A 20,966-nucleotide genomic window follows, 5' to 3' on the forward strand; every position below is an offset into this window, starting at 1 on the left:
AGCAAATAATCAACAAGTTTTAATTCAATAGTAAGGTAATGTTACAAAATCAGTTTTGTCTCTTGTGTGTAAAAGAAATTGGCAAATATACATAAAACATTTATATTCTGCTATATTTGTGACAACCCTTTTTATGTTTTGTTGACATAGATTTGCAACTCACTGTGGATCCTACTTTGTATAGCTGCATATCATCAATGAAATCAGCACTCGCTGAATCAAAAGTTCCAAAAACTTACAATTAAAAGCAGTTTGTCAACATTTCAATTATATAGTTTTCTTGAGGAATCTTCATCGATATGGTTGAACTGCTACTGGTGACTAAAAGGTCTGTACACAGTACACTGCAGTGAAATGAGAGGAAACATGAACAAACATATTTCTCAAGATATCAACAAAGTTATTGGAACCAGCTAAAAGTCATCTGTACTTAGAAATCGGTGCGTGCATGAGTCATACACAACCAACCAGACACTGTTCTTACAGTCCCAACACAAGCAAATGAATATTTGGAGCAGTAAGCTAGAGCTAATTAATTTACACATCTTCCAAGGAAAATAAAGATCCAAGGACTGGAATTTCCATAGCTCTTCAGAGATTGTCAAATTCTATTTCCAGGAAATGATTTCATGTACATATATTTTCTTATAGAAGGTGCATTATGCACCTATGGATCTGGTTGGCCAGCAATTGCCTCATCATCAGAGCCATAATCATCTTCACTCAACTCCTCATCACTAGACTTTTCCTCAGCGGCTGCTCCAACATCTTCTGCCTTCGCATACTTCTCACAGTACTCTATAGAATATAAGATTTGTGAACAGCAAAGGAAACTTCTAATGAGAAAGGGTTTCAAACAGAATGATTAATAAAAGAACCACAGCCTTTCACATGTCCTGTTGATTATAAAGGAACAATGAGAAACCATCATGTACTTTTCAGCATATATACAAGTACTTAACTATTGTTATTTAAAATCAACCTCTTTCAGAAGATACTACCTCGCAGGAGAATATAGATGTATGATCAGTTATTCTTTGTCCATATAGATAAACATTTTAACTTTTGGCTTCAGTTTGCAAGTCAAAATATTTTCTTTAGAGAAGTAAAAAGAGTTTCCAAGTCCAAATATTGAAGTTAATTTGGAATTAGTTCAATGAAAAGACCTATAGTATTACATATAATTCCATCTTTATCCAGCTACATCATAAGCTAAGTACTCTATGTATCCTCTTTAACTCTCCAAAGTTAACTCATAGCTAAAGACTTGCAGCAAAAGACAGCAGTTTTTCACATTAAGCATCTACTTACTGCCCATACGGCTTAAACTTTGAACCAATTGTATTTCCACTGCTAAACAGAAGAGATTGAGGTCCTTCATGGAACTTTATAGCTTCAACTTATCAGAAACCAGAATTCATCTCATATGATGTGTTACAGAGCACCAAGAAACTCGCTTTCTCCTCATCACCAGATAAGAAGGTAAGGTAATTATTTTAGATGAAAATGCAATGCTTAAACCAGCATCGGTCACTGATCCTCTACAATCCATCTACTAGACTGTGCAATATATAGCCTGCAAATAACCCATCCTCCAATTTTTTGATGCCACCAAGGTTGCTGTACCTTCCAATTGAATCTCAAGGAAGAAGGCTTCTATTTTTATGTTTAAACCCTAAATGAACATCAGCACCTTGTGCTGAGAAGGATTTCTTTCTAATAATAAAAACTTTTAGTCCTTTCTCCAAGTCAATCAGTTTTGGCTAAACTTCAGTCCTCAGAGTCAACTCTTAAACTTAAAAAATTATGTGCAATGTTTTAATCGATTCTCAGTCAAGTGCTATCATTAGTGATAGAATTCTCAATTCAGATTGATCTTCTGACTTTTTAAACTTCTAAAATTATATAGCCAATGTTTCAATCCATTCTTAATCAAGTGCTATTGAAGAAAGCTGTAAATTTTATTTCATAATTTTTGCTTCTACACTATTACATTATTTATAGAGTTAGTGGTATCCCCCAAAAAGTAAAAAGAAAACATTCTTCTAAAGCATTTAGGGTACACTATTACATTACTTATAGAGTTAAAAGTACCATATTTGTATCCCCAAAAAGTGCAAAAGAAAATATTCTTCTAAAAGCATTTAGGGAACATTCCTCTTATCAGTATTCTAATATCAAATTTAGATCTTATTTCTCCTCCTATTTCTTCTCCTAGATTACTTCCTAATATTTCTGCACTCCCCTTAAGCTAGGCAGAGATGTTAATCATGTCAAGCTTGGAGCTCAAGTCCTCAAAGTTCTTTCTTGGCAAGGCCTTAGTAAGTACGTCTGCCATTTGCTAGTTAGATGAGGTGTGTACCACATTGATTATCCTTTGTTCCATTTTCTCCTTTTTGAAATGTCAATCTATCTTGACATGTTTAGTTTGGTCATGATGAACCAGATTCCATACAATATTGACTGCAAATAGATTGTTACACAACACTCTTATAGGAGTAGAGTTTTCAATCTGTAACTCCTTTAGCATATGTGAGAGCCATATTCCTTCACAGACTCAAAGTGCCATAGCCCTGAATTCTGCCTCAATGCTACTTCAAGTTACAACAGTTTTCTTTTTTAATTTTGCCATGTTACTAAATTTCCAACACATATGAGCAATCTAAAAGTTGATATCCTGTCAGTGACAATTCTGCCAGGTTAGCATTGGTGAATAGTCTTTTTTTTTAAGATAGAAAGAAAGAATAGTATTAAACATCAGTGAATAGTCTTACATCTCTTCATGCGGTTTTCTCAAAGAAGGACCATTTTTCTAGCGTCTTTTTTAAGTATCGTAGGATGCGTTTCACAACCTCCAAATGTCCTTCAGTTGGATTATTCATAAACTAAAATACAACACTTACTGCAAATCTAATATCTCACCTAGTGTGCGAGAGATATATTAGCTTTCTAACTAATCATTGATATTGTCCCTTATTTATTGGACTTTCCCCATGTACTCCAAACTTACTATTTGGTTCTATTGGAGTGTTTATTTGTTTACACCTAGTCATTTATGTTTTCTTTATGTTGACATGAATATTTTGTTGTCTAAACAATTGTAATACTTTTCCTATATAGCTCTTTCTTTAATTATTTAATAGTCCTATTATGAGAGTAATTTTTTTATTTGTACTTAAAAATCTTATATATATATGTGTATATATGATGCCTGTAACACCAAAATATAGAGTGAAAATAAAGTAAATATTTTTTTCCAAAATTTTACATGGTATCAGAGCTATGAATCTACTGAAAAATTATTGGGAAGATGCAATTCTCTCATCTGTCTACATTATTAATAGAATACATTTGCGAGTTCTTGATTTTAGGAGTCATTTAGAGGATTTGCAAAGTACAAATTCCTAGATTATTTTTCCTAAAGTATTTGAATGTGTTTACTTTGTTCATACTAGAAATGTGAGTAACCTGAAACCTAAAACTCTCAAGTGTGTATTTGTTGGGTATTCTTCTACTCAAAAGGGTTACAAATATTATTATCCACCATTTAGAAAATATTTTATAACTATGGATGTTACTTTTAGAGAATCTAAACTATACTTCAGCTCCACCCCAACACTTCTTCAAGGAGAGAGTGAAATGGAAGAGGTGACGTTCAGTTCGGTAACTCTTGATAGTCATATTGAGGGGGAGAATTTTATGTAAGAAGGTCTTACTCAAGAAGAAAATACTGGACGACTGGATAAATTGGACTTGAAGAAATATTCAAGGAGAGATAAGATAGGAAAAGTCATCTTGTACCTTATTTTAGGTCAAGAATCTTCTTTAGTTTCTTAAGATACTGGTGAGTCATCTTTTCTTTATAAATTATTTGATAAATCCATTACTCTTAGAAAAGGAATCAGAACTTACACTAAGCATCCTATATCTAATTTTGCTTCTTATGACTCTCTATCTCCCTCCTATAGAGCCTTTGTCTTATCTGTTTCCTTTGTGTCTATTCTACAGTATTCAAAAGAAGCACTACAAGATCCCAAATGGAAGGAAACGATGATTGAAGAAATGAAAGCATTGGTAAAAAATGAAACATAGGAGCTTATTTCAACCCCACAAGGAAAGAAGATAGTTGGTTGCAAATGGGTATTCACTGTAAAACACAAAACAAATGGATCGATTTAAAGATACAAATTTAGATTAATAGTTAAAGAGTTTACTCAGACATATGGAATTGACTATCAGGGAACTTTTACTCCAATCGCAAAAATGAACACAATTGAAATATTACTATCATGTGCTGTTAATCTTGATTGGGATTTGCACCAGTTTGATGTGAAAAATGTCTTCTTCCATGGGAACTTAGAAGATAAGATGTACATATAAATTCCATATGAGTTTGAAGATGAAAAAACACAAGGGAAGGTTTGCAAATTAAAGAAGGGCTTATATGAATTAAAACAGTCTCCAAAAGCATGATTTGAAAGGTTTAGAGGAGTTATGATTTCTTTCGGATATCAGCAAAACAATGTTGATCATATCCTGTTCATCAAGCATTGTGAGGATAAAATCACTTTTCTCATTATTTATGTAGATGATATTGTGGTGACTGCAAATGATACAAATGGGATGATTCGACTAAAAGAACTTCTTACTCGAGAATTTGAAATCAAGAATATATGAAAATTACAATACTTTCTATGAATTGAGATTGTTAAATTTAATAAAGAAATCTTTATTTCTCAAAAAAAATATATATTACATTGGCTAGAAGAGATGCCCCATTGAAAATAATCATTAACTACAAACTGATAGTGGTACATCACTTGACATAGAAAGATATCAGATATTGGTTAGAAAACTCATTTATCTCTCACATACCAGATCAGATATAGCATATGCAGTTAGCTTGGTTAGTTAGTACATGCATGATTCTCGCGAGACTCATTTACATGCTGTCTTTCGAATATTACAATATCTGAAATTTGCACAAAAAAAATGTTTACTCTTCTCCAGAAATGGTCACCTTAAGATAGAAGTATTTACAAATACCGACTGGGTTGGATCTCTAGATGATAAAAAGTTAACTACTACTTACTGCACACTTGTTGGAGACAACTTGATTACATAGAAAAGCAAGAAGGAGAGTGTAGTTGTTGTAGTGTTGAAGCAGAATATAGAACAATAACTTAAGGGGTATGTGAATTATTATGCTTGCAAAAGCAAATGAAGGAATTAAATTTGTTTAAACAAAGAAATCTTGTCATTATTTTGTGACAATAAAACAGTCATTAGTATTGCCCAAAATCCAATTCAACATGACTGGACGAAACACATTGAGATTGACCGTCACTTCATAAAACAGAAAGTGGTTGATGATTCTTTATGCTTATATCATGTGTCTTCTATCAATCAGGTGGCTGATATTTTCATTAAAAGACTTTGTAACAAAATTTTTCAGAATTTGATACGCAAGTTGGATACGTATGATATTTTTGCACCAACTTGAAGGGAAATGTTGACATGAATATTTTGTTGTCTAAATAATTGTGATACTTTTCTTATATAGCTATTTCTTTTAATTATTTAATATCCTTACTATAAGGATAATTTTCTTATTTGCACGTAGGAATCTTGTATATATATGTGACGCTTGTAACACCAAAATATAGAGTGAAAATAAAGTAAATATTTTTTCTCAAAATTCTACACTTTAGCAAGTCAATTAGATATTTTCGTTGTGACACAGTTTTCCCTTTCTTGGATTCTGCTACTTTTATCCCAATGAAGCACTTGAAATTTTCTAGATCTTTAGTCTCAAAATCTGATGCTAGCATTTTCTTGACTTTTTAAGATTTATTCTTCTTCATTTATGGTTAACACCATATCATCTACATAGACAATAAATAAAACAATTTTCCTTGATTGGAAATGCTTCACAATCAATGTGTGATATGTTTTACATTGTGTGTATTCACACAGTTTCACTGCCCTATTGAATCAGTTAAACCACATTTTAGGATATCGCTATAATCCATAAAACACTTTCTTCAACTTATAGACCATATTCATATTATCCAATCTCTCAAAACCTAGAGGGATATCCATGTAGAATTCCTCAGTAAGTTCCCTATTTAAGAAAATATATTCACATCCAGTTGGTAAAGTGGCTAATCAAGATTTACTGCCAATGATAACAGTCCCTGGATTGTGTTTAACTTTGCAAGAAGGAAAAATGTTTCTTGGTAGTCAATACAATATGATTGTGTGAACCTTTTTGCAATTAGCAAAATTTTTAACCCGTCAACGCTCCTGTTGGCTTAATACATCACATCTTGCAACCTACTATCTATTTTCCTTCTAGTAATTTGTTAAGTTCTTATGTACCATGTTTCTTCAAAGTCTTCATTTCTTCCAACACAGCTATCTTCCAGCCTAGAATACTCATGGCTACCTGAATTGTCTTGGGAACATGAATACTATCTAGACTTGTAACAAATGCCTAAAATTGAGGTGATAACCTTGCATATGATATAAAATTGCATAAAGGATCGTTTCTACAAGATCCTATCCATTTTCCTAGTACTATTAGGCGATCATCTCTAGTTGTATCACTTACAATGTGGTCAAGTTGTGTATTGGAACCTTTGTTCCGGTTTGATACTTGGCTATGCTCAAATGTTGGAAGTTGATGTTTTATATCCTCACCTTGTTTCTTTCTTCTGGAATAAACAATAATCTTTTTGTTCTTGGCTTATTCTGGGGTTTGAGTTGATCGGTTCTCTTGGGAATCCTCTTGAATAGATTCAGATTCTGGAATTTATGATTCACGTCAAAAAATTAGTTCTATAATGGAATGGAATTTCATGGGTAGGCAATGGCTTACTAATTTGATTAATTTCGTAATCTTCCCTTGTTTGATCCCAAATATGGGATCCTTCTTAGTTTGTCTCTCCTAAATTTCAATTTTGGGATAAAATTGTTATTGCTTAAAGAAGGTCACATCTATAGAGATATAAAATCATTGGGTTGCAAGTGAATAACATTGGTACCTATTTTGGTTTGAGATATACACTTAAAACATGCATTTTACTAATCTTGGGTTGAACACAGAGGGGAAGAGGAGATTTTTGTCTTTTTTATTTTCTGGTCTGATCAGTTGGTATAAAAGGCTGATTTTTATAGAGTTTTACTTTTCTATTTTATCTTCTTAATTTTGTGAATAAATGACTATACAATCAATAATAATAAATATTAAAATTATACAGCAATAAATCTTAAAGAATTGCAGTAAAAACTCTTAGAAATATGTGGTAATAAATCTTAAAAATATGTAGTAATAATTTTAGAGCTATATAGTCAATTATTTGATTCTTTTCATATATTTTTACATCTCCCTCCTCATTAAGTTAGTGCATAGATATTGATCATGCTCAGATTATCAATGAAAGATTCAAACTCTAGTATGAAATGCCCTTGGTAAAAACATCAACTATTTGTTGTTCAGAAATCACAAACAACATACAAATAACTCTATTCTCTAGCTTTTCTTCAATGAAATATCTATCAATCTCAATGTGTTTCGTACGATCATATTGAACTGGGTTGTAAGCAATGTTTATAGTTAATTTATTATCACAAAACAGTTTCATAGATGCTGCATCTAATCTTAGTTTTTCAAGTACTCTTTTAATTCATAATACCTCACAAACTCCATTTGTTATAGCTCTATACTTAGCTTGTTTACTACTTCTAATAACCATACTTTGCTTCTTACTTCGCCAAGTAACCAGATGTTCTCATAAGAACGTACAGTAGCCAGAGGTTGATCATCTATCTGAAACTAAACTTGTCCAGTCTGTATCTGTGAAGACTTCTATACTCCTTTTATTACTCTTCTTGAACAGCAGCCTCCTTCTTGATGTACTCTTTAAATACTTGAAAATTTTGTACACAGCTTCCAAATGTTACTCATACGGTGATGCATATACTAACTCATGACACTAACAATAAATGCGATATCATGTCTTGTATGAGATAAATAAATGAGTTTTCCTACAAGACACTGATACCTACCTTTATCTACTGGAACTCCATTAGAAGCATCTCCCAATTTTTTATTAGGATTCATGGGTGTATCACTCGGTTTGTAATCACTCACGCCCGTCTCTTCTAGTAAGTCAAGAACATACTTTCATCGTGACACATACATTCTCATATTTGAACTTCAATTTCCATACACAAGAAGTAGTGTAAAGGCAACAATTCCTTAATTTCAAATTTTAAGGCAAGATGTTTCTTCAACCGATAGATATCTTCATCATCATACCCAATAAGTATTATATCATCCATGTATGCAATCAAGACAACCATCCTTCCATCACCAGTGTGTTTTACGAACATTGTATGATCAGATTGTCTTTGACTATACTTTTTTTTTTAAACAAAACTAGTAAATCTCTCGAACTAAACTCGGGGAGACTACTTTAGTCTATATAATAATTTCTTCAACTTATAAACTTTCTCTCTAAACTTCTCTTCAAAGTTAGACAACACATCCATATAGACTTCCTCTTCCAACTCTTCATTAAGGAATGAATTTTTAACATCCAATTGAAACAGTGGCTGCTCTAAATTCACAGCTACAAAGAATAACACTTTAATAGTATTCAATTTGGCAACAGAGGTAAACGTCTCCTGATACTCAATTCCATAGGTTTGTCCAAATCTTTTTACTACTGACCTTGCTTTATAGCATTCCAAGGATCCATATGAGTTGAATTTTAAAGTGAAAACCCACTTACAACGACAATCAAGTTTCTTTTAGGCAAATAAGTCATCTCCCACATACCATTCTTCTCTAGAGCCTCCATTTATTCAAAAATATCCTTCTTCCATTAAGGAACCTTTAGTACTTCCTAAATACATTTAGTTATATCCATACTTAACAATTGTGAGATAAAAATATGGTAAGATGATAAATTCTTACAAGACACAAAATTTGACAGAGGGTGTTGAGTACATAATTGTGTTCATTTCCTAAGAGGAATTAGGGAGGTCTAGAGGATCAGAATGCACTTGTTGAATAAGAAAAAACTTAGACACTACAAACTTAGAGATTGTATTTGATTCTTCGGATTATGATATTGGATCAGATTTTTGGCTTTGATGAGACATAATTGCATCTTTTTTACTTTGAGTCAGGGTTTCTTTTAGTGTAAGTTTTTTTGAACAATCTCTCATCATTGAAGCATGCATAATCCATTGTCCTAGTGTTCGTTTTGCATTCAGATATTAAGGTCCAACCCCCGTTTTCCTTATCCAAGATATTAAGATTAAATGTTGCAGTTTCATTATTTGTGTAACAATCAAAATTTTTTTCAATCTTTTCTTTTTCAAACACCAAGTTTTCATTTCCTCTCCCCCCCTCCCCCCCTGAAGAAGAGGACTGAAAAAACTTTGGAACTTAAGGAATGTAACATCCATTGTGACAAAAGATTTTTTTCTGGTAGGATCAAAACATTTATACTCTTTTTATATAGGAGAATATCCTAAAAAATATATTTTATTGCTCGTGGAACTTATCTCTATTACGATTATGTATATCAACAAATGTAACACATCCAAAAACCCTTAAGAGTAAATTTAAGATTAGTTGAGACATTGGAAATAACTTTTTGAAAAATGACAAAAGTGTCTGAAAGTTCAAAACTCTTGATGGCATCCTGTTGATAAGATATGTAGGGGTAAGACTTGCTTCCCCTCATAAGTACTTAGCTACATTAATGATAAACATTAAGGACCTAACCACTTCTATAAAGTGCTTATTTTTTCTTTCTGTTTGTTGATGAGTGTCATTGTAAGAACTATGATGAACAATTTCTTTTTTTTAAGAAAAATGACACTAAATTTTGATTAAAATACTCATTCTCATTATCACTCTAAAACACTCGATTTTTTGTTTAGAATTGAGTTTCGACCATGCTATAAAATTTTTGAAAATATGTTCTACTTCAGATTTTTCTGTAAGTAGATAGACGCAACTTAAACATGTATGATTATCAATAAATGTTATAAACCATTTTCTTCTAGAGTTGGTTAATGTCCTACACGGTCCCTACATATAACTATGAATAAGATTATAAGGCATAGATGATTTATATGGTTGAATATGAAAAGATGCACAATGGTGTTTAGCCAATTGGCAAATGTCACATTTAAGTAATGATAAATCTTTATTACAATACAAATTTGTAAATAAATATTTTAAATATTGAAAGCTAGGATAACCTAACCTATAGTGTCATATTATTATTTCATCACTAGTAAAATTAAAACATGCTCCAAGATTTGAGAATTTCGGTTGCTGATACAAAGAATTTCCATCATCAAAGTAATAGAAACATCTATATTCTCTAACATTGCCAATCATCATCTCCATATCTAGATCCTGAAATCCTAAACAGTTTGGAAGAAATTTAGCACATCTTAAATCACGAGTTGTTTACTGACAGACAAAAGATTACAGGAAAGATTTGGAACATGAAGGACATTGTGAAGAACAAGAGTATTTGAGATGACAATTAATCCTTTCCCAGCGATCACTGAGAGTGAATCATCAGCGATCTTAATTTTTTAATTTTATGCACAAGGACTATAAGAAGAAAACAATTTAAAACAACCTATCATATGGTCTATGATATCTGAATCTATTATCTATGAACAAAAAGAAATAGTTGACACATTAAAAATAACAAATTGAAGATCATTACCTTTCTGGCCTAAGGAAAAATAGGAAAGTACATGATTAAAAAATTGTGTGGATTGAAAAAGTCTATATAGTTGTTCCAATTATTCCTTACTGAATGAAGATGTTGCATCAGCAGGTTCTATATTCCCCTCAAGTTCAGTGGTGGAGTGGAAAACCTTTGGGTCATGATTTGGTTAATTGGGAGTCATCGGCTTCCAATTAAAGGGTTTCTCATGTAACTCTCAATAAGTTTCCCTTGTATGGCGTGGTTTATGGCAGTGATCACACTAAATTTTTTCTCCTTTCTTATTTGCCCATGCCTGGAGTGGAGAATTATTGTGATTGCTTTTGGTCATTACGGTTGAAGCTTCCAGGGCAAATAAATTTTTTTCCCCTAACATCACTCGATGTCGACCTTCTTCTCATCTCACCTCCGCAAACACTTCCTGGATTGACAGTAGTGGAGTTTTGCCAAGAATGTGACCTTGAACTTCATCAAGACTCTTATTTAATTCTGCCAAAAACTCAAAAACATGGTCATTCTCCATTCTTTTCAAATAACAGGCACTACCTGTTGCACAGGCCCAATTATCCTCATAGCAGAGATCAAGTTCCTGCCATAATGCCTTCATCTCATTGTAATACTTAAATACTTCACGATCACCTTGCCTCGTCTGTCAAAGTCTTGTCTTCAACTCGAAAGTCTGTGAGAAGTTTTTGAGATTTGAAAACAGTTCTCAGATCGTATCCCACACATTTTTCATTGTGGGAAAAAACAAATATGTTTTCCCAATTGGGCCTCCATGGAATTGATCAACCTGGCCATCACAAGAGAGTTTTCTGACTTCCAAATCCGCCATGTCGGATCTGCATTTTTTGGCTCCTTTGTCTCGCTAGTGAGATCAACAAGTCTGCCATTGTCATCGACCACCAACTTAATAGATTGTGCCCGCTATAGGTAATTTTTTCCGTTCAGCTTGTGAACGGTTAATTGTATTGGGAAATTTTCAATTCCGTTAGAGTTTACAGACCCCGATGATAGTAGAATCCATGCGTTATTTCAGAAGATGTGGCAATGGAATTGGTGTCGCCTATCCTCACTATTTCAAACATGGCAGTTTGCACCATCACAGGAAAAAAAAAACTAAACAAAAAAGAGAAGAATAGAAACAAGAGGAGAGAAAAAGATTTATTCAAGCCAAACTAGCGAACCATGGCTTTAATACCATGAATGTAGAATGGAAAAAGAAGATTTTTTCTTCTTTATTTTCTGGTCTGACCAGTTAGTACGAAAGACTGATTTTTATAGAGTTTTACCTTCCTATTTTATCTTCATAATTTAGGAGTAAATGACTACACAATCAATAGCAATAAATCTTAAAATTATACAACAATAAATCCCAAAGAATTGCAGTAATAACTCCTAAAAATATGTTGTAATAAATCCTAAAGATATGTAGTAATAATTTTAGAGATATACAGTCAACTATTTGGTTCTTTCTATATATTTTTTACATGGGTCTAATTTTCCACGGGGTTGTGAGTGAATGAGAACAAATGCAATGCATCCAAAAATTTTTACTGGGATTGATGAATGGTTCTGTTATGTGGGTAGGTTGTAACTTTTGGATCAGTGTTATAAATTTCAGTACTCACGAAAGCACTCTACTAATGAGATAAGTGGCGCTGAGTATGACTCCCTCTCAAAAGTGAATTGGCACATTGGTTGAAAAAATGAATGATTTGGTTACCTCAAGGATGTGATGATTCTTTCTTTCAACTACCCAATATTGTTGAAGTGTATCAATACATGAACTCTGGTGTATAATGCCTTCGTTTTTTAGGTAGCTTCCAATGGCAAGTTTGAGGTACTCTTTGGTATTATCAGTTCTAAAAATTTGAATTTTTGTGTGAAATTGGGTTTGAATCGTGTTGTTAAATTTTTAAAATATTTCTCAACTTCATATTTTTCTCTCATCAAGTAAACCTAGGTAACTCTAGTGTGATAATCTGCAAATAAAACAAACCATCTAGTTTCAATAATGTTTTTTATTATTGATGATCCCATACATCACTATGGATAAAGGACAATGGGTAAGACTCTTTGTAAGGATGAATCTAATAAGTGCTCCAGGTATGTTTTACAAACTAACATATAAAAACCTGAAAATTCTTAGAACTCCTATTAATGAGTAATGAAGGAATGAATTTTTGCAAGTAACTAAAATTCGGATGCCCTAATCTATAGTTCCACAACATTAGTGCACTATCATTATAAGAACTAAAACAAAAATCATAGGATAAGTACTCTCGAGTGTGATTATTCAAGAGGATATAGAGTCCTGAGTGTACTTTAACATTGTCAATGATTTTCCCTGAATGTATTTCCTGAAATTCAACTACATTTGAACAATATTTAGCAACTATTCTCAATTCGAATCAGTTTACTAATTGATAATAAATTGCAACTTAATTCAGGAACATAGAGCACATCATTTAAATTTATGCTTTTGGATAAACATACAGTGCCCATTCCAACCGCCTTTGATAGAGACTCATCTACAATTCTGATATAGATTTGTTTATGACATGGGTTACATGTTTTGAACAATTTCAAATTACTAGTAATCTCATTTGAAGCTCTAGAGTCAATGATTTATGCATTGATTGAATTTTGGAGATTGGTATTAGAAAATTTACCTAAGTGGGAAACAATCCAATGTCTGTTACTGGATTATTTATTTGGTGATTACTCGATAAATTTCTCAAGTAATCCATCTGCTCTTTACTTAAACCCAAATTTTCATTTTGTTGCTCACTCAGTACCTCGGCTTCCACCGCTAGGTTTCCTCTCAAAACTGTTTCCAGATTTCTTTTGTTCCTTTTCCTCCTTGGTTCCTGTTATGTTTCCAATCTGGTGGCTTTCTATGAAGCTTCCAGCAAAACTCTTTAAGTGGTCGGGCTTTCTACAATGATCGCACCACAACTTTCTCTTTTTCTGTTTTGTCTATTGTTGAAGTGGCCAAGTGTGTTGAGCAGAAAGTGCCGACTTTAGGGAGTCTGGGTATGTGTTGGATTCCCGAGCATGATTTCTTTCGGCTCTCTTCCATGCACACTTCTACAAATGCTTCATGGAGGCTATGACTTGGTTTGCCTCCCAAGATTCTTCCTCGGATGTCATCTACTTCCTTGTTGAGGTTGGGAAGAAATTTGTACAACTTCCCGATAATTCTCCGATACTGAAGACTATATTCTAGGCAGTGCCACCATTGCTCTTCATAAACATCAAGTTGTTGCCAGTTCCTCATTAAGGCATTGAAGTGCTGGTTCACCATCAAATCACCCTGACGCAAGTCGTGAAGTGTACTTTCTATGGCAGAGAGTTCTGAGTTATTTATCTTGGAATATGTTCCACGAGCTGTGTCGCAGATTTCCTTGGCCATTTTTAATAGGAGAAAATTCTCCCCTATTTCATTTTTCATTGGATTGATAAGCCAAGACAGCATCATATAGTCTTTGGCTTTTCAAGTTCAGTACTTTGGGTTGTTTATGACCAGCAGATCAGTAAATCCTATAAGGTGGGTAATCTTTCCCTTTCACGCACATAAACATTATGACAGACTGCAACCAATTAAGGTAGTTTTGGCCATTTTACGATGAATATCATCAGATTTTCCATCCTGCTGTTCCCCATCGAATAGTTTCTGTTGAATGCATGACTTCCAACTTCGAGGCTTGAAGATGGCCAACCATGTTGTACTTCCGTGTCATGAGTATTTTAGGCTAGATGGAACAAAGAACCATGCTCTGGTACTATGAAGAAAGCTGTAAATTTTATTTTATAATTTTTCCTTCTGATCTATTACATTATTTATAAGGTTACATTACCAAATTAGTATTCCCAAAAAAATGAAAAAAAAATATTCTTCTAAAGCATTTGGGAAACCTTCCTTCCATTATGACTTCAGTATCAAAATTTAAATCCTATTTCTCCTCCTATTTCTTCCCCTATATTATTTCCTAATATTTCTGCAGCTACCATTAATTATAGCATCCCCATAAATTGGTACTTGACTTTTAAACTCTAAAAAATATATAGTCAACGTTTCAATCCATTCCCAATCAAGTGCTATCATTAGTCATAGCATTCTCAATCCAGATTGGTCCTCGACTTTTGAGCTTTTAAAATTATATAGCCAGTGTTTCACTCAATTCTCAATCAAGCACTGTCATTAGTAACAATGTTATTTTATTGGAACGATACAGAGAAGATTAGCATGGCCTTTGCACAAGGATGACACACACAAATTGAGAAATGGTCCAAATTTTTCTCAAAATGTAGGGATGAAGAAATATCCTGGAAGCAAAAGTCAAGGGAGAGATGGCTGTAAGAGGGTGACAAAAATACAAAATATTTCCATGCAATAACAAGTAGCAGGAGGATAAATAATTTCATTGCAGAAATTTCCACTGAAGGCTGAAAGATCAGTGATAACCGTGAGCTTAGAGTGGCTGCCAGCAAGTATTCTGCCACTTTGTATGAAGAAGAACATGAAGGAAGACATACATTGGACGGGATCAGATTCAATATGCTGTCCAAGGGTAACAGGAAAATACTGGAGGAAGAATTCTCTGAAGAAGAAATTAAAGAGTGTCTGTTTATGTGTAACGGGGATAAAGCGCCGGGGCTGGACGGTTTCAACATGAAGTTTTTGCAAAAATTTTGGTATGTGGTTACAAATGAGGTAGTGGATTCGTTTAGAGAGATTTATAGAACGGGCAAATTTGTGAAAGCTATTAACACAACTTTTATTGCTCTCATTCCTAAAAAGAATGATGCCAAAGAGTTTGGGATTTTCGACCTATAAGTTTGGCGTGGTGTATCTATAGACTAATTGTCAAAGTCTTGACAAGAATGCTAGCGAGGGTTCTTGGGGATATAATTGGGGAAAGTCAACATGCCTTCGTAGAGGGTCGTCAAATCCTAGATGCTGTGATGGCGGCAAATGAGGTGGTGGATGATTTGTTAGTTGGTAAAAAAGCGGGGCTGATTTGCAAACTTGATATGAAAAAGGCTTATGACCATGTTAGCTAGAATTTTGTGGACTACATGCTTGGTAGATTTGGTTTTGGGGTGAAATGGAAACTTTGGATACACACTTGCATGACAACAACATCTTTTGTGGTCCTAATCAATGGTGGACCATCTGACTTCTTTAGAGCATCTAAGGTTTTAAGACAAGGAGATCCTTTGTCACCAATGCTGTTTATCTTAATCATGGAAGCCTTGGACGGTCTAATGAACAGGGCAAAAGAGCTGCAACTTTTTAAAGGTGTGAGAGTAGGTGAAGGCAATGTTGTCCAGGATGTTTCATATTTGCTATTTGCAGATGACACACTCATATTTTGCTATCTGTTTGTGAGAAACCTTCTTCATCTAAAGTGTGTTTTATTGTGTTTTCAAGGGGTTTTGGGTTTGAAGATAAATCTCCAAAAATCGGAATTGGTTAGATTGGGTGGTGATGGGAATGACAGAATATTTCCAAAAGTGTTGGACTGTAAAGAAGTATCACTACCTATTAAATATCTCGGCCTACCATTGGGCGCCAAATACAAGAATTGTGTAACTTGGGAACCAGTGGTGGAGATGTTTGAGAGGAGATTAGCGAGCTGGAAGAGGAAGTTCTTAACGAAAGGAGGTAGACTTACCTTGATTAAAAGTACTATGACTAATTTACCGATCTATTATTTGTCCACTCTCACAACTCCGATGAAGATTGCAAAGAAATTGGAACCATCCAATGTAAATTCCTTTGGGATGAGGATGAGGAGAGTCGTAGATTTCATTTGGTTAAATGGGAGGAAATAAAAAAACCTTTCAAATTTGGCGGGTTGGACATTAGGTCGATCGTTGAGCTTAACAAAGCTTTGCAAGGCAAATGGCTTTGGAGATTTCTGCATGAAAACAATAGACTCTGGAGGAAAATTGTTTGGTCCCAGTGGGGTGAACTGGATTGGGATATCAGTGGTGAGTGGAGTGTTGGCAGACAGCATGGGAGGCGTTTATGGAGGAAAATGATGATGCAGTGGCCCCTTTTTCGGTGTAATCTGCAGTGGAAATTAGGGAGGGGAAACAGCGTAAGATTCTGGAAAGATGTATAGATTGACAATGAATTTTTAATGAGGAGATTCGCTAGTAATTTTTTCAATATCACAGACTCAGAATATGCTGGTGCAGGACGATACAGAATCTGTAATGATGTTATTGAGTGGTCTATCAATGTATCCTGAAACTTGCAGGATTGGGAAGTTGGGGAATTTGAGAGTTTTCTTCAGCTCTCGGCTACACAAAAGGGACTTTCAGGGGAGATCAGACACTGTCGAAACTAGAAAAAAATGGTAATTTTTCTGTTAAGTCCTTCTACAAGCAGCTAACACAGTGGAACAATGTTTTGAGGTCAAACTTCCCATAGATTTGGAAAGCAAAGATTCTTCCAAGAGTCGCGTTTTTTGCTTTAGAAGCCTGCAGGGAAAGTATTTTAACAATAGATAAATTAAAGGGGGCTGGCTATTCCAGACAGATGCTATTTGTGTAAGTAAGACGAAGAATCTTGTAACCATATTTTGTTATGGTGTCCGGTGGCCTTTGACATTTGGAGTCTTATTTACAGTCTTGTTGGGATTAGTTGAGTGATGGTGGGGTCCATTAGGGAAGAATTGTGGGCTTGGGAGGGTGTGTACTCAGAGAATAGATCATTTAAAGTTAGTCCATTGACTATTTTTTAGGTACTTTGGAAAGAAAGGAATTCTAAAACTTTTGAGGGCAAAGAGACCGATTTATATAGTCTGAGAGATACGTGAATGCATTATTTTGAGTATATTTTGTTAGAACATGATATGATTAGTGATATGAACTTTGGGAATGTCATAAATTCACTAACTACATTGTAAAGTTTTTGTAAATGAGTCGTACCCCCATTTCACAGTACTATGTTAATACATATTCTTACACTTTTTATTTCAAAAAATTAGTAACAATGTTATCCAGCAGATGAAAATCTTATGCAGCTGCCACTTAAGTGTTACATCAAATATCAGATAGTTTATTGCTGTTAAAAAAAGCTGTCTTTTTTCTACCCAAGCTAAATGTTTTGACTGTTAACTCCAGCCTAAGGTGTGAGAAAACAAAGAGAAGTCTTGGTTATTCTGAATTCCACATGCTTATTTGATGCTTATGTGGCATTTAAGTGGTGGTCATACATGATTTTCATATGTTGAGTGCAATCCGACTAGCGGAAAGACTTAGAGAATGGATTAAGACATTGGAGTTTAATTAATAATTAATTGAAATGTTGAGATTCATAATTTTAAGAGTCTCAAGCTTGATTGCCAATTTGAATCAAACCCGAAAGCTCTGGAAAGAATATAAGATTTGGAATAACAAAGAATCAATTACTCATTTTGTTACCCCTTCCAAAAAGCTTGAATACAGGTATATGCATCCATGGACGGAAAACAAGATATGATCTCTTTCTATATGATTGCAGGTGATAAGAAAAACACTTTCATATACTAAATTTGCAGGATACTGCTCTAATATTAAAAATAAAAATGGTGGTCTCGATCATAATAGATAAGGAGAAACACAATTTACTTTGACAAGAGAAGCAAAAGACCACAAGCATGCTATTCATAACACTTACAAACCAAACACCAAAAGAAAATGGATCATACACTCAATCAAAGTCCATAATAAGAATGATAATGCATTTGGCGATAGAAATAAGGAACAGTGACAGCCTTCCAAGAAATAAATATTCTGAAAAGGAATGAATTCATAATGAGATGTCAACTTACTGAAGCAGAGGGGAATACTAGAAATATCAAAATTGGAATGACAATAAATGGACTTTTTTGAGAGAAAATCACACGACTACAAGCAATAAGCCTTAGATATTCAAACTTACAGAAGATATAATTTCCTTATTTACTGATTAGAAAAGCATAAACTAGCAAAAACAGGCTGTTTTATCAAATTTCAAAGAATTCCACTCCCAGGATTTTATGATTTTGGGAAATAAATTTTTGTCCATCAGTTCCATCGAGTTTCAATTTAAGGATGCTGTACATTAGGATAAACAAAAAAGAGAAACTAAATAAAGGATAAAAAATTTACATGACTAATTGGAACAGACAAGATGGATTACATTATTCTTCAGAAGAAGTTATTACCTTTTACTCTCTGCTCATACGCAGTACGATCACGCATCATCAATGCAGCAGCTTCTCCATTCAATGGATCTGATGGATTGGGATACAGAAGAAGCTGAGGAAGAAACACTTCAAACACATTCACCAAATCTGCAAATGAGCACAGAAAAGGAAAAAAAGAACCTCCATTATTTAACTTCGAAAGAAACAGTATTAATTGTAAAAGTACAAGAAAAAAAAAATATCATGATAAGATGACAAAATCTGTAGGAATCAATATCTTTTATGGAATGAAAATAATAATGTATTTGGTTTACCAAACATCGGGCTCCATGTTTGATTGATAACATCTAAACATACAGAACCAGACCTGAAAATCAATGGACAAGAAGGGTTCAGGCTTCAGAATCAGCTCCGGAGTGAAATTATGTGTTTCAATGTCCAAACTAGCTCCACAAGAGAGAATATTGAAAGAAGCTAAAGTAGGCCACATCCATAAACTCACATTTCATCAACATTTGGGTGGTAAATTTTATTGACAAAACCAACAGAAGGAGATTTATAAGGATAAGCATCCGGCAGCTCCACCCTTATCTTCCACACACCCCCCTGATAAAGACCTGTCATATTCCAAGCAAGACAATTGAAAACCCAGAAAAAAAAAGGCTCTCTTCCTTTCAAGTTGAAAACAAATCGAGAAAACTTTGTGCCAGTAAACTTTATCATCATTCATGAAAATCAGGGACCAAAAATTGCAGCAAATGTCCAAGCAGCAGGAAGTCGCCAAAAGGATAAAAAAGGAATTGGAATTTAGATTGATAAAAATAAGTACATGTTATTGACAGGATACAATGTTCAAAATGATCAATGAAGAAAGTTCAGCAGCAGATTTCCAAAAAACGAAGAAGGAAGCTCGATAGAAACAAGTGAACAATATTGAATGCTAAATCTACAAACCCGAGCATCTGAATACAGTCAATACAACTGACGAAAAGAAACCAGAAAAGAACCAAAACAATCAAATTTCAACTGGAATAAGAGGCAAAAATCGCAGGAAAAGAACAGATATGGGTGTTAATTTACTGTCTTTCGGTCCATTGAATTCCACATAGAACTCTTGCATGCCATCATTTATCATCTCCACCTTGTAGTCACTCATCATCCTAATCCACATCAATCAAAAAGAAAACCAAATTTAAATTCCGATCAAACAAAACCGAACACGCAAAGAAGAAAAAAAAGGAAAAATGAATAATCAAGCGGCTCTGAATTCAAATATTTACAGTTTCATCAAATCCATCTCCCTGCGCTTGCTCGGAGAAGACATGATTGAGTTTTCTTTGATCTTTTCTTGAGTTTGGTGGAAGGCTAAGGAAGAGAGAGTAGTCCACAAACGAAGACGACTCAAAAAAGTGGCTTCAGACATGATTGAGTGAAAGCAGGATATTTATAGGCACGCAGAGTGAGCCGGCTCTTTCGCAGTAATTAAAACCCTCAGTAAATGTAACTTTCTTTCCTTTTCCTTTTACCCCAAGTTCCTGTTTTACTTTTACCATGGGGTTCTAAAAATTAAATTGAAAAAAGAAATAACAAATTCAAACTCATAATAACCTAATATTATAAAACATGATAATTTAATATTCTAAAATCCCACCTAACCTTTTATATTTCTAATATTATGAAGCATGAATAAATGTAAATGATTACTTCTAAATGTGTTCAAAAAAATATGAAAATAAAATTTAAGTATATTAATATATTTATATAGTTTGCCAATTCAGAAATAATTTCTAATTACTCTATTATGATCACTATTTTTTAAACCTCATAGGAGATTTTGGAACCCAATTTAATGCAAACCATATGTTTTTTTTAATTAATGCAAAATTCATTAGTAATTAGGCAAAAAAAAAATTTAAAAGAAAATATTAGAGTATGATCAAATTTAGAATAGTAATAGTGAGTTAGCAATGAGGTATTAATAATTTTTAATCACAAATTATATTTTAAC

General features: G+C 33.6%; 1 protein-coding gene and 1 non-coding gene across 3 annotated transcripts; one reads left to right on the forward strand and one right to left on the reverse strand.

Annotated features, from left to right (window-relative positions):
• Positions 1-355: 355 nt before the first annotated feature.
• LOC110806483 (ubiquitin-conjugating enzyme E2 5-like) lies at positions 356-20,397 on the reverse strand. 2 transcript variants are annotated; one of them, XM_022031363.2, is made up of 6 exons: positions 20,239-20,396; positions 20,039-20,118; positions 19,461-19,575; positions 19,273-19,325; positions 18,977-19,105; positions 356-798 (listed from the first exon to the last, which is right to left on the reverse strand). In XM_022031363.2, exons 1-6 carry the CDS (start codon positions 20,379-20,381, stop codon positions 668-670), a joined length of 651 nt encoding a protein of 216 aa, XP_021887055.1. In that variant the 5' UTR covers positions 20,382-20,396; the 3' UTR covers positions 356-667. The 2 variants fall into 2 exon arrangements, with proteins under 2 accessions (XP_021887055.1, XP_088073913.1); XM_088217787.1 differs by having other exon boundaries at positions 744-896; positions 20,239-20,397.
• On the forward strand, positions 14,972-15,074 carry LOC148266253 (U6 spliceosomal RNA). Its single transcript, XR_015818888.1, has one exon. It is a non-coding gene; the product is annotated as a U6 spliceosomal RNA (small nuclear RNA).
• Positions 20,398-20,966: the final 569 nt, after the last annotated feature.

This window comes from Carica papaya, chromosome 4 (assembly GCF_054855325.1).
Source record: "Carica papaya isolate Zhongbai chromosome 4, ASM5485532v1, whole genome shotgun sequence".
Lineage (NCBI taxonomy): Eukaryota > Viridiplantae > Streptophyta > Magnoliopsida > Brassicales > Caricaceae > Carica > Carica papaya.